Below are 13,701 nucleotides of genomic sequence, written 5' to 3'. Positions count from 1 at the left end.
TCTTCTACCTCTCCTTATATTTTTGGTCGTCCTTATAACCTGATAATGTAGCATCTACCATTACTAATGCACTTAAATAACTCCATTTTCCTTGGTTCTTAAGTAGTTTTGACTTGGGTCAGTACAATTCTGAAGCTCAGTTGAGCTGATTTATGCCAGATGAATTGTGTGTGATATCTTGTTTCATGCTTAACAGGGTCTGGTTTATCCCCACTGATTTTCAGTATTGCTTCAGTTTGCAATGTTGAGAATACCTCATGAAGGAAGAGAGGTTTACCAGGATTTCAGGTTGTGCATGTGTGCAATTAACACAATTTAAGAAAGGCTCTATGTCATTCATAGTCCACTTTAAAAAACAAATTAAAAAATTAGAAGCCTGGGAAGACTTGCTTAGCTCAGAATGTATATGAGCCAGAATCACCTATATCAGAGAATCATAGAATGGCTTAGGTTGGAAGGAACCTCAGAGATCATCTACCCCAACCTCCATGCCATGGGCAGGGGCACCTCTCAACTAGACTCAGCGGTTCAAGGCCTCATCCAACCTGGTCTTGAACACCCCCAGGGAGGAGGCATCCACAGCTTCCCTGGGCAACCTATTCCAGAGTCTCACCATCCTCGTACTTCAACTTCTTCCTAAGATCCCTTCTAGATCTGCTCTCCTCAGCTTCAAACCATTCGTCCTTGTCCTATTGCTATGAAGAGTCCCTCTCCAGCTTTCCTGTAGGATCTGTGCAGGATGGAAGGCAGCTCTAAGGTCTCCCTAGTGTCTTCTCCAGGCTGAACAACCCTGACTTCCTCAGCCTATCCTCATAGCAGAGCTGTTCCAGCCTTTGGATCGTCTTTGTTGCCCCCTCTGGACTTGCTCCAGCAGCTCTGTGTCCTTCTTATGGTGAGGACACCAGAACAGGATACAGTATTTGAGGTGGGATCTCAGCAGAGATCCCAATCCAGATGCAGGACCTTGCACTTTGACTTTCTGAACCTCATGCATTTGTCTCTGGCCCACTTTGCAAGCCTGTCATAATCCTTCTATATGTTTTATAAAACATGCTGCTCTATGTTTTGTTAGACTATATTTGTAGTCCAGCTTTTTTTTCAAAATCCTTTATAGCCATATTTGACACCAAAAGTTGGGAAAAAAACTCCAAACAATTCTGTTTTCCCGACTTCAGATGATTGTGGGAGACGTCATTTTTTTTTCCCCTATAAGTAATTAAGCAATAAAAGCTAACTGGTGGGTGTGCATATTGTGTAACTTCCATAAACCCTGGGGTGTGTCAGGAGGTAAAGAGAAAAGGCAGAGCCTTCAGCCATCATCTGTTGTGCTTATTGCCTGAGAGACATTTGCTACATGTCCCTCACTGTCCCCCTAAATTCCAGCATTTCAGTTTAAAAAAAAATGGGCTAGGCATTAAGCTCAGAATTTGATGTGAACATTCAGAACCTTTAAGTCTTTCCTAGCATGCTTACTTGATATGTTAAAGAAACTTCTGGGGAAAAAACCCAACCCAACAAAACAAAAACCACACACCCAATCCCAACAACTTTACAGTAATGATGCCACATATTTGAACATATTCAGGTCAACCATAATTCCTGACTAAAAAAAATACAATTTTCATTTTATGTTCAAGTTGCCTCCTAGAGCTCCAGGGGTAGGAGGATCTCCAGAAAGATTAAAAAGGACAATTCTCTCCAATTCAACAGCTGTCATGATGCAGAAAGGCAGGAAAACAGAGCCATAAGTAGACAGTTATCTGTGTACAGTACTTATGAGTTGAAAACCATTAACCAAGCCCTGTGAGTTGTTAGCAGTGGTTCACAGCAGCAGCCTGCTTTGAAATTGAAGCCTGTTTGCAGAGGCTGTGGCTGTGCCCACCAGCAGTGAGATGAGGAAGGTTTTTCTTTGCATTAAAGATGTGATTATGGTCATCTGTGCACAAGTCATCTCCAGGTTGCCTTGCTCCAGCTCACATTCCTTCATTCTGTCCATTCCTTTTTCTCTATGGGACAGGGTATGGAAAATTTTAAGTCTTTATTTTTGCTGTTTGTTGACATTAAAAAACCAAATGGTCGTAATTCCCACTGTACAACCACAGTTTTTCCTCTCCACCCTAAAACTTTATTCCTGGCTTTTATTTATAGTTGAACAAATACAAAATCTGACTGCTAGGCACTAGCAAAGTTGCTTTTTCAGCACAGAAACCTGGGTGTGGATCTCCATACCAAAGAAAAAGAGACAGACTTAATGCAAAGTGGTGTTGCTGTCTGTGCTAGAAATGATTTTTCCGTCTAGAACTTTTCCCAACAGTTGCATGTCTAAAGCAAATGAAAATCCCACAGACTGTTGGGAATGCAGTAGGTACCCATGCCACCTGGTATTCTCCACCCATGGGACTGCCACAGTCACCTTTCTCTTTATACCATGCTTTAGCCCTGCCGTTTGTCAAATGCTTCAGGAGATTAGTCACTGACAGAGTTAATTAATATTGCACAACAGTATCACAGAATTTAATTGAACGTAAACGGGAGGCAATTAGATGTGTTATGTAGGCAACTGAGTCTTGCACAGTGCAGCTCTGAGGAGGCTGGGATTAAAAGAACGCAGTAGGAGCTGTATAAAATGGGGGTTGGCATTTCCTTACTGCAGTGAATTATTTGAGAATCTGGAGGGACTTCAGAGGATCATTTTCTGAATCCTAAAATGAACACTAGTGAGTAAAAGTGGAAGAAGCAGTGTATCAGATTGAGAAAGATGGCTTCTGGATTACCAGGTGCCTTCTACATCACCAAAAAGGAGGTGACCTGGGTGCTTCCCATGCTGGGTTACCTGAGACAGCTGCATGAGTCTGGCAGGTCTGACACAGAAGGGAGACCCATGACTGTCTGCAGTGGCAGTTGGGGCCAGGTGGAGGAGGCATCTGAACTGACACTAAATAGCAGTGTTTAGGGAGCTAACTCCCTTGCAATGTATCACATTTGCAGGTTTAATTTGAGTATTCATACCTTTGAGATATTATTATTCATGGATACAAGCAAAGGGCTTCCAGCTTGTCTGTGGGCAGAATCTGCCTGTTGAGTTCAGGCAGATTCTGTTCACAGCCTCATCGTGTGTGTCACTGCATAGCATGCTTATCATATGTCTGTAGGATTCCTGCACTATTTATAAATGTTATAAAAATTCTCCATCTCTGTGTAACTGATACTCATCTGGAAGTAATTGCAAGTGATTGAAATGGCAATTGCCAGAGTCAGCGAGGAGCAGACCACCAAGGGTTTTGCCACAGCAGTTAATGAAGTGTATTCTCCAGAAAATGTTAATGCAAATATGCTGCAGTCCTGAACATGATATGGAAACTAAAAATCCTTGAAGAACTTGGCCACAGTTTTCTAACCACACCTTCAAGTATTTATAGAAGAGGGAAATATAGTTAGATGATGCAGTGTTTTTAGAAAGCAGAAACCATTTGCCAGTGTGAATTTTTAACTGGAAGAGAATTTTTAACTGTTGTGTTTTGATGTTCTTATAAGAAGTTGCAGTGCTTTCTAATGTTGAAAGTTATCTGAAGTAGCGTGAAGGATTTTAACTGTATGATTTCTGTTCACTGCATTTATGAATGATCTGCTGGATTAATTAAAAAGGTTGCCTCATCAAGGAAAGCAAATCAAAATGTTTTTTATTCTTGGCCAGTTTTCTAGTCTGGCTTCAGAAACTTGAACCACTTGAATAAAGAGAAAGTCTCCTTGACCTAATGACCTTCTAACCTTGTTTTGGATTCTACTCTTAACCCTTTAAAATGTTGTCATTTTACTGGTTCTGCACCAATGGGTAAGGTTTAGGTGCTAAGGTTTTGGTGTTAGGGAGGCAGAGGACAGCAAGCTGACATGCTGTGTCTGTAAGTTGCCTTTTTGGACCACCAGTCAGCACCCACACAGTCAGCTTTGGGACAGGCTCTGACCTCCTGCAGCAATGATTGGGGGGGGTGTTCTCTGCTCTCTGACTGTTGTGATTCAGAAGACTATATCACATGCAGTAATACTGCAAGGAAAATAATCCCTTCTGAAAGCACCAAGAGAGCAGTGCTGGATTACCTTCCAGATGTGTGCTGATGCCAAAATCTGTTGTCAGGGTTTGTTGTGTTTCTGGTTTTTGTTCCTGAACCAGTCTCTTTTGTGACACTGCTTTCATATATATATATATGTGTGTGTGTGTGTGTTTTGTTAGTTAAGGGCAAAACTTTATCAAGGTTTTTATTTAATGGCTGGTGAAAATGGTTAGGGAAATAAAGTGATAAAAATATATTTAGATAATAAAAGTTTTCCTTTTTTATGAAAGACAATGCTAATCTGCTTTTTGAGAGATGAATAAATAGTGAGCAAGAGACAGGAAAAGAAATGATACAGCTGAGAATTTGACTGTTTAATTATATCCATGCTGATTACAGTGCTAGGAGATATTGCTTAAATATCACAAACCCTTCTCTTCCCCCTCAGCCAGAGTCTCTGAAAGTGGATTTTTAATTGACAAAGAATATTTGAAGAACATAAGGAATAATTAAAATGCATACTGCCAGTGAAAATGAGGTGGCTTTGCCATAAGGTTGTAATCAAGAAGTATCTGCAAGGGAAATGTCTAGAGTTATTCTTCCTTTTGACTGCAGCTGAAGATGACCACCTGGCTGAAGTGTCACAGCTGCTTGCTTTTGTAGTATCTGTTTCACTGTGTAATTTAGATGGTCCCCTTCCTTCTGATTTCTGCATCAGCACCAATTGTATTATCCTTGGGGAAGGAGGGGGAGTGTTTGTCTTTTTTATTACTTCGATTTTATGAATAAGGCATGTCTTGGAGTTTGGCCAGGGCCACCAAGGGTGAGCTGTTAGTTTGGGATGCAGTGTCTTTCCTCACCTGGCTGTGGTTCATTTGGTGGAAGGAAGTTTTTTTCTCCTCCAGTGCTAGGTCTTTTAAAGTAGTGTTTTCAAGGTGGCATGTGATGACAGGGTGCAATTCCTGTCCCTTTCATAAACATGAGCAGTCCTAGCATTTGTAGTGGGAAGCTGGATCCAAAGGACTTCTCTTGAATAGAAAAGGTAAAGGCCTTCATGACAAAAGCTGTCCTGATGCCTTAAGTTACCTGACATGTGGTAACTGAGGCTGTAAACATCCTTTTATGAAACTAGCTGGTATGATTTGGGATACTATCTCACTCTATCTGTGCATTCAGCCCCACCAGCAGAGACTGAGGAATGAGTCAAGAGCTCTCTTCAGCTGCTTTATTATAAAGACAGACAGTGTAGACCTCTTCTGTTGGTATTTCAGAAGCAGCCAGCTGACACTGGGTAGGAACCCATTGAGTGCTTTTCATCTGCCAGCTCCCATTATTTGAACAGCTGGAGGAGGCAATTTCCTCAGTTGCTCCAGCTTGGATTCCAAAAGGTGAAGTTCTAATGAAGAAAATGCAAGGTGTAGGTTTCACATGTGGTAGCAAGTTGAGAGCCTAAGCTCTGACTTGACCAGATAGCATACATTAGAAATGTTTGCTGCCTTATGTGTGCTGGAGCTTTAGAAAGTGTGTTGGCATGTTGAAACATGCACCTTCAAATTCTAGTCAAGACAAACCTTTAGGCAAAGACTCCCAAGTAGAACTAACCACAGTCAGCTAAGATACTTTTAAATGTCTTCTTGGTCTGCACTAGATGCTAAACGGTGTTTAAAAACATGTTGGCCAACCTGTGTTTAATTAATGTTTTCTTATCTATGTGAGTGCTTAAATCAGTTTGATTCTGGCTGAGTTCCAATCCTGCTGGTGCAAGAATAATATTTCTGTAGCTTAGAAGGTTCTTGCTGTGCTTAAACTGTTGGATATTTTTCCTAGTTTTGGGGACAAACGCTGGTAGGTTGAGTAAATTCCATTGTTTTAGAAAAATCATGAAGTTTCTTTCCAGTTTCTGTTTCCACATGTTAATTTCAAAAGTTGGCATGGTTGTGTATAAGGATCCCAAGACTGGTTGTTCTGCTGCAAGTACTTTTAGAGGGAAATAAAACTTTTGCCTTATCTGTTGTCTTCGAGTTTCGGTGCTCAGCATTATTTTCAGTTGTGCATGCACACAGAAGCTGGCTCAGCTCAATGGCCTGGAGGCTGAACTTTACGCTTCAAGACCCGTCTTACAAGCCTGAATTTGTTATGCTACCTGAGCTGCTGGGTTGGGGCTGTCTGAACTGTAAACCAGATAAGAAGCTTCTGGAGGCTGAATGGTAACCTGAGAAGTTCTCAGGCTGCATCTCTCCAGGTAGAGTTTCCCAAACAGTACTTGCATGGTGCAGTCCACCACCTCCTTCAGGTTTTAGGAACTGGAGTGTTGGTGTGGAAGTGAGCAGGTGGCCAGTTCCAGGCTTGAGTCTTGAGAAGAGTCACATGTAGCTCTGCAAAAAACTCAGATAGTCAAATGGAAAGGCAGAAGAACCAAATCCTGTATGTTGAAGGTAAAGGCATTATCTCCATACTCTTGAGTGTGAGCTGAGTGTGTTCTGTCACCATAGTGTTATTGCATGACACTGTGTGTTACCATAAGAAGACATGGTGAGGAATTAATCATAAAATCATAGAGTGGCTTAGGTTGGAAGGGACCTTAGACATCATCTACTTCAGCTTCCTAGCCATGGGCAGGGAAACCTCTCAACTAGACTCAGGGCTTCATCCAGCCTGGCCTTGAACAAGGAGGCATCCACAATCTCCCTGGGTAACCTATTCCAGAGTCCCACCACCCTTGTACTGAAGAGCTTCCTAAGATCCAGTCTAGACCTATTGTCCCTCAGCTTCAAACCATTCCCCTTTGTCCTTTGCTATGAAAAGTCCCTCTGCAGCCTTGCTGTAGGATCCCGTCAATTATTAGAATTAAGTAATTCTTTTACCTCCTTTTTCTCCCCTCCTTGGGTGGTTGTATTTTGGTTTCTTTTTTTGTGAGTATTAAGGTACTCTTGTCTAATTAACATCAGCAAATCTTATCTTGGCACAGAAGTAGTAAACAGTACTCATATAAACTTACTTTCCTGCCCTTCCTTTATAAAAGTAAAATTCTAGGTAATTTTTTTTTTTACCCTTTTCCCAACTGGAGAAAGTTAACAGTTGACTTAAATTTGAAACAAAGAGTTGTATTGAAAATTACTCCCATTTCTCTGAGGTCATTCTCTGTGAAGTTGTCTAAAAATCCTGTGTCTTGATTTATCCATCATGTATCTGAGATGATTAGTAAACTGGTAATTAATTGCCAAATATACATAGATTCAATCCATTTCCATGTTGTTTAGGTTATGTGTATTTACTTCCATGCACATGTGTTGTAACTTATGAGCTCTACTTCAAGGAGGTCTTGCCCAGTACAGATACTGTTTGCAAATTGAATGATGAAGCATATGTTACATGGATGGGAGTGCTTACTTTCTTTAAAATCCTTCATCATTTGTTCCCTGTTAACAAGAAAATAACACAATTATAAATATTCTTTGTGTGCCCATAAAAAACAATATCATGGAGTCATATTTTGTCTTGCGGTGCGTGCTGGTCGTTCTTGCTGACAAGCTAACTGTAGAACTTAAAGAGAGGCTTGAGGCTTCTTTTAATCACTCAGTTTAGACTAGGAATACCTTTTGAAAGAAGCTATTGCCTTGAAGTTTAGTATAAGTTTGAGAAAGCTGCAGTGGCAGGAAGGGCAAGGCTGAGGTTGAGAAGTGTTTGCTGGGCTGGATGGAGTGGGTGCATTCAGAGCTGGTTGTAGTTCTGGGCTTGCTTTCTCAGTCCTGTGTGTCTTGGCTTACATAGGATTTTAGAAATAGCAGTTGAGGTTGTATAGTACTGAAGCTGTTGCAAGAAGAGAAGGGGACACAAACATTTTCCATTAGCAGCAGCAAAAGAAAGTATCCATTTACTTATACTAAATTGAGGTGGAAGAACTGGGAGTGATCTGCTAGGTTATTGATTGGCTTCACAGCCGTGCAGCAGCCTGCAGCTGACAGAGTCCCAGAGGGGCTGTTTGCTGGTCAGAGATAAGCAAAGCAAAGTTCAGTCCTGCTTTATGGCTTCCATTTTACCAGCTCTCCACTTCTGCAGCTGACCTGCACGGGTTGGAGCTCTCTGCACAGGCCTGGGCCCTCGCCAGGGTGGGTATTTTTGCTCTGCGGAAGCAGCATGTCCCTGCTAGGTTCCTCCAAATGGCTCTACCTCTTGTGTAAAGCTTTAAACCTCGGTGAATAAATGGTAGCATACAAGTATTTCTGTTAAGAAAACAGAATTTTCTTCCAAAGTGTGACTGCCTTTCTGGAAGAAATTCAACACGAAGCTTTTTTTGTTAAAGATGAGAAAATGTAAGGTATGATAACCAGTAAATGTCCATAAGGTTATTTCTGTTGCAGGAGAACCTGAAGCAAAATTCAAGTTTGTATAGGAAGCATACAAAAAAATCTGAAGTTAGGGATAGGCATGTAGGGATGGAAGAATAGTTTGCTGTAAGGCAGCAAAAAAGTGAAGACATTGCAAAAGTGCAAGTGGGGAAGCAATGGAATATTTTCAAACGGCACAAAAATAGGTAGGGAAAAGTTGGAGAGCTAAAAGAAGATGCTGAGTGGGCAGAGAGGCAATGATGAATGGTCTGCAAGGGATGTGGAAGGTTCAGCCTTCACTAGATCTTGAATTAGCAGTCCTGTATTTTACCAGGAAAAAGCAGCTAATGTAGAAATAAAAAGAGTGAATAGAGTGATTTATCGTGACCTGGCAGGACTGCAGGCTGTGTCACTATTTGAATTTTCAGTGAGGAATTAAGTTTACAGTTGATAGATGGAAAAAGTCGTCAATGGATTGTTATGAGAGACAAGATGGGCAGGTCAGGTTAGGAAAATCCCAGAATGCAACCAAGAGGAAAGCAAAAAAACTCCACAGTAAAACCACTTGGTATGTGTGCACAAAATCTTGAGAAGAATAGGAGACCTAACTCTTTGCTCGAGTAACCTGAGGTTCACCACCATCTGGGATGCAAGGCAAGCAGAGAGGTTTCCAAAAAGCTTGTATTGCATCCTGTCAAAATGAGAGTGATGGTTTTAATTGTTACAGACAAAAATGTATCCTTGGGACATCCTCCCTGATTTTGGAGTGACAGCAGTGATTAGCTTGGCTTGGTTAACATGGAGGTTGCCAGATGCATAATTGCAGAAGTTTTAATTTCCCAGAAGAGAGAAAACAGTTTTTGCTGTTTTCAGAAGAGTTTTAAGTGCAGAAAGCTATGCTTGCTGTGTACTTTAGGAATGAGAAGCTATGGAAGATTATTCCCCAGCCAGATTGCATCCTGATTTCTGTAATAACAACAAAGTGTCTTCTACATCTGGAGATCATTTCCTGTGTCACTTAAAATAATGATTAGAGGGTATTGCACACCTATATATAACAGGATAGGAGAAATATTTTGTCCTCCATATGCCCTACTCTGTTATTCTGCTATGCTGAAAATTATTTTGTCTATGAATTTGTCAGAATTTGCAGAAATTTTGCCCTGTTGAAGCAGACAAGTTGCAAGGAGTTTGCCAATCTAGAAGAAAGATCCCTAATGTGGTCACACATTACAACTGCCATGCTGCTGTGGAAGCCTCCAAGGTGTATTCTGGTTGGACTGATTGAAGGTACTTGCAGTCCTGGGCAGAGTTTCCAAACAAAATGGACTTGTGACTCAGAAGGAAAACTCTTGGTCAGTGTGATAAACATTTACACCCCACTTCAGATGATACCTCCTACTGTGTCTGTGTACCCTGAGAAGAAAAATAGAGCAAATTAAGTTTTGTGTGGCCTGGAGCGTAGCAGGGAGCTTTACAATGGCCTATTAAGTTAAGTCTTTACTGTGCTAGTGGATGAATCTGTTTTACAGTCTCTGCCTTTTGGAGAAAGAGCTCTAACTAATGGTGATGAACCTTGACACAGTAACTACAGAGAGAGAATTTCAAATCAGGTCTCTGAGGCTGTTTTCACTCACACTGAAGGGAAAGAAGAGTATTGAGCTAGAGGGGTTGCCTTCAGGTAGCTTTGTAGCAGTGTGGAGCTGTCCCACCATGGGATGATTCTAACCAGGTTGGTGAGTCTTTTGTTGCAAGATGAAGCTTCCTTTCTGTTGTGCTAGAGTTTGGGGCTTAGTAAAGCTGTAATTTTTTCTTAGCTCTTTTACCATGCATGGAGAGAGACAGAAAAAGAGTGCTTTGTAAACTGCTGATTATTTTAGACATTCTATTTGAATGTGACTGTTTTTGAGACATGCTGAAAGGAGATAATGTAGGAAATATAAGTGGCAGGGGGGGTTGGACTTGAAGATCTCCAGAGGTCCCTTCCAACCCCTGATTTCCTGTGATCCTGTGACTGTTCCAGTGACATGTTAATTTATACATTGTACATGCACTATATTGCATGCTCTTTATTTTTCATTCCTCTCTTTAAAATGAACCTTGTTATGTAAAGAGAAATCATCCCACCCTCCTAACTGCTGCATGCCGCAGCAGGGGAAAGCATGTCGAGAGTGATGTGTGATAAGTTGGGCTTTGCCTGCTGGAGAGATGCAGTTGAAGCCTCCTAAGGAGCAGCCTCACTCCCCAAGGCTGGGACAGGAATGATAAATGTATATTTGGCAATCTGATTAGTAAAGCCTTTGCACACTTGGCTAGTTGTATCCTGTTTCCTGGAAGGTTGCCAGATGGAGGAGAAACGGAAATGTAATGAATTTTAAAGGGTTTGTTGTTTTGGGGGATTTTTTGTTTTGTTTAGTTTTTTTGGGGGGGGGAGGGTTGGAGGTTTTTTTGGGTTTGGTTTTTTGTTTTTTTTTTGGTTTTTTTTTTTTTTTTCTGTTGGTTGGTTGCAAAAGGCTGAATAAACAGCAGTTGCCTTGAGGTAGGAGAAGTCTTGCTATTCGAAGTCACGCAAGCCATGCTCTGGGTCGGCTGTATTTTGTTTCCAGTGCTCTGTAGGTTGTGTCAGTGACACTCAGTGAGGTTGGGGGAGGCAATTCAACTGGTTTTAGTTTAGCTTTTTAAGAACCAAATCATAATCCCCAGCCTCTTCACAGGGAGGGAGAAGTTGCAGCAGATGCAGAGGAGCCACACACCAGCCCGTTTAATGGGGGTCCTTGGCAGAGCTGCAGCCAGCGCTGCCTGACACACGCATACCAGACCATTAGCAGTAGTGTTTGAGTGCCAAAATCATTTGGTGCTGTAGCCTAAGTTAAATTTTGCTTGATTTAAGGATTTCTATTTTGATGTTTTAAACACTTTCAAAAAGAAATGTATTTAGCAGATCACTTGCTCTCTGGTATAGAGACCCAGGATGTTTCATCCATATATTTGTCTGTTTACAGACAGCTTCTTAGGAAATTGATAAACACAAGCCATGAAATACTGCAAACCTGCCTCCATGTTGACTTTCACCCCCCAATTAATAGAGTTGATTTGGGCAGCCACTGAAAAGAAAATGAACTTCAGGAGAATGTTTGGTTGCCATCTGGAATTTTTCATTCATGTTAAGAATTCAAAGTATTTGAAAAATCATATCACAGCTCTGAAATCCTGAGGTTGTTTGCAGACAGAGGGTTTCAAGACTAAGTATACCTTGATTATTTTTATTTTTCTTCTAGTTTCAGGGCTGTTTGGTTATTTGCAAGTCACTCAGACAAAACTTCCCTCAGCAATCAGGAGATGTTTGGGGTGTTTTTAAGCTAGAAGCAGCTGAGATTTAAGCATGCTAGTAATGGTATCGGAGCTATAGCTGGGGTGATTAAGACGTGAGAATGCAAGGACTTAATACCAAGGTTTACCTTAAGCAACATGGTTTTCTAAAATCAGATAGTATCTGCTGCTGCCACTACCTTCCTGTTCATGAGAAGCCATCCTCTTCTCCCTTACTTAATAAATAAACTCATCTACCTTTGGCAGATGGGTTTGATAACCACAACTTGCATCCTTTCTGTTGCACAGAATTTTACTGAGTTGTTGGTTCTGTTGCAAATAGATTTATGTAAGCATCAAATGCTTTGGGTAATCTCTTTTATGCAGTTAGAAATAGAGACTAAGATAAAAGCATAGTAATGTTGCTGCGTTCTGGCAAGCTGATGCTTTAGATGATGGCCTTGTTACTCCCTTCATTTGCCTCTTTGGTTTCCTCTTGGTGTGGCTGGCTTGCTTCACAGTGCCCCGTATCAGCAGAGGTGGGGTTTGATATTCTGTAACCTTTGTTAAAGCCCATTGCCTATTTTAACAATGAACACTTACTGTATTGTACATGGGACTTCCACCAGATGAGTTCCCTATACAGCCTTTGCTTTTGCTCAGCTTGGAAGCGAAACCAAGTTGGAGAGCAAATTCTTGAGCTGAAATGCTGGCATCTTTTGGCAGTTCTGGATTATCAGGTGTTTTGTGTTACTGTCTTTTACCCTTCATGAGCTATCTCCTGTCACAACTGTTAGCAGAGCAACAAAGGTGGGACCACACAGGGGCTGCTGGTCAGGATAGGGGGGAGAAAGGCTAAAGAAAAAAAAGGAGTGGGGGAAAGAGCTGTTTGGAAGCAGCTGTTTTGCCTCCTGTTTCCTGCTGTGTGTTCTGCAGTATCTCCTGTGTTTATTACTTATATCATGGTGGGTTTCACCATTTACTTGGTGTTGGTGCCTAGCAGTCCCAAGTTTGAAGCTGCCCACATCTTGAGATTGAGGGAGCATGGCTGAGGATCCTATTTCCTTTCTCCCTCTACCAAAACAGTTTTCTTTCCTGAAAAATTTGTCCAAATAGCTGAGCAAAAAGGTGAAATATTACTGAGATTGTCAGCAGGCATCCTGTCAACTGTCATTACTGTGAACGTCCCCTTTCCTTGTGAATATTGTCTTGAATTCAGGATTCTCATAGAAGTCCCATGTGCTAGCATCTAGTAATTTTTAGTTGACTGGATAGTTTCTTTAGAAACTGCTGTGTAGATTAAAACCACATGGGTACCAGAGCATGTGTTTCAGCAGAGCAATGCTGCAAACTGGAGGATCATGTTAATAGTTGGTAAATTCACTTTTCAACCCTAGTACCATAAACAGATTCTTCATCATTCTATGGTTTGGTGTTTGTTTTTTTTTCTAGCTTGTTTGCAAAAGTCTATCCATGAGGCTGCATTCTCGTTGTTAAAAGTGTGCAATGACTCAAATAATTGCTGCAAAGTTGGAAGATTATGAATATGGCCAAGTGATTGTCCTTGTTAGGTGGCTGTAGAAGTGTACTGTATTTTGTGACTGAAATTATTATTGCCATTTTTTTCCAGGCGGCTGGCTGGCAATGACCTTTCTTTTATCCATCCGAAGGCCTTGTCTGGGTTGAAAGAACTCAAAGTTCTGTAAGTAATCTGGTTTTAGAATGTCATAGCTGTCTTAGTTCCCAGTCACCCTGTTCACTAGTAAGCTAGAGGAAATGTCCCCCCACTCCCAAATTATAGGTATTTTTAATTTTTTTTTTTCTACAAAGCCTGCTGTAAGTGATGAATGATGATCAGTGGAGAACTTCACTAAACTGTAATTACTGCATTTGGTTAGACCACTTCTGAAGTGTGTCTTGTAGCAAAGGAATCCTTAAAAGGGGCATGTAAAGCTTTTTGTTGTCTCCACTCCTTAGTTTATTCTGTGAACTGCCCTGACATTATCAGGTAGCAC

The 13,701-nt window shown here is 41.2% G+C and overlaps 1 protein-coding gene across 1 annotated transcript in view; it reads left to right on the top strand.

Moving 5' to 3' along the window:
- LGR4 (leucine rich repeat containing G protein-coupled receptor 4) overlaps positions 1–13,701 on the top strand; it is a 74,080-nt gene that overhangs the window by 33,721 nt on the left and 26,658 nt on the right. Inside the window, exon 3 of the mRNA XM_054390333.1 lies at positions 13,317–13,388. Within this exon, the coding sequence (XP_054246308.1) occupies positions 13,317–13,388 (72 nt within the window). The remainder of the gene's footprint in view (positions 1–13,316; positions 13,389–13,701) is intronic.

The sequence above is a fragment of the Indicator indicator genome, chromosome 21, assembly GCF_027791375.1.
Source record: "Indicator indicator isolate 239-I01 chromosome 21, UM_Iind_1.1, whole genome shotgun sequence".
Taxonomy (NCBI): domain Eukaryota; kingdom Metazoa; phylum Chordata; class Aves; order Piciformes; family Indicatoridae; genus Indicator; species Indicator indicator.
This window is presented reverse-complemented; position numbering and strand designations above follow the sequence as displayed.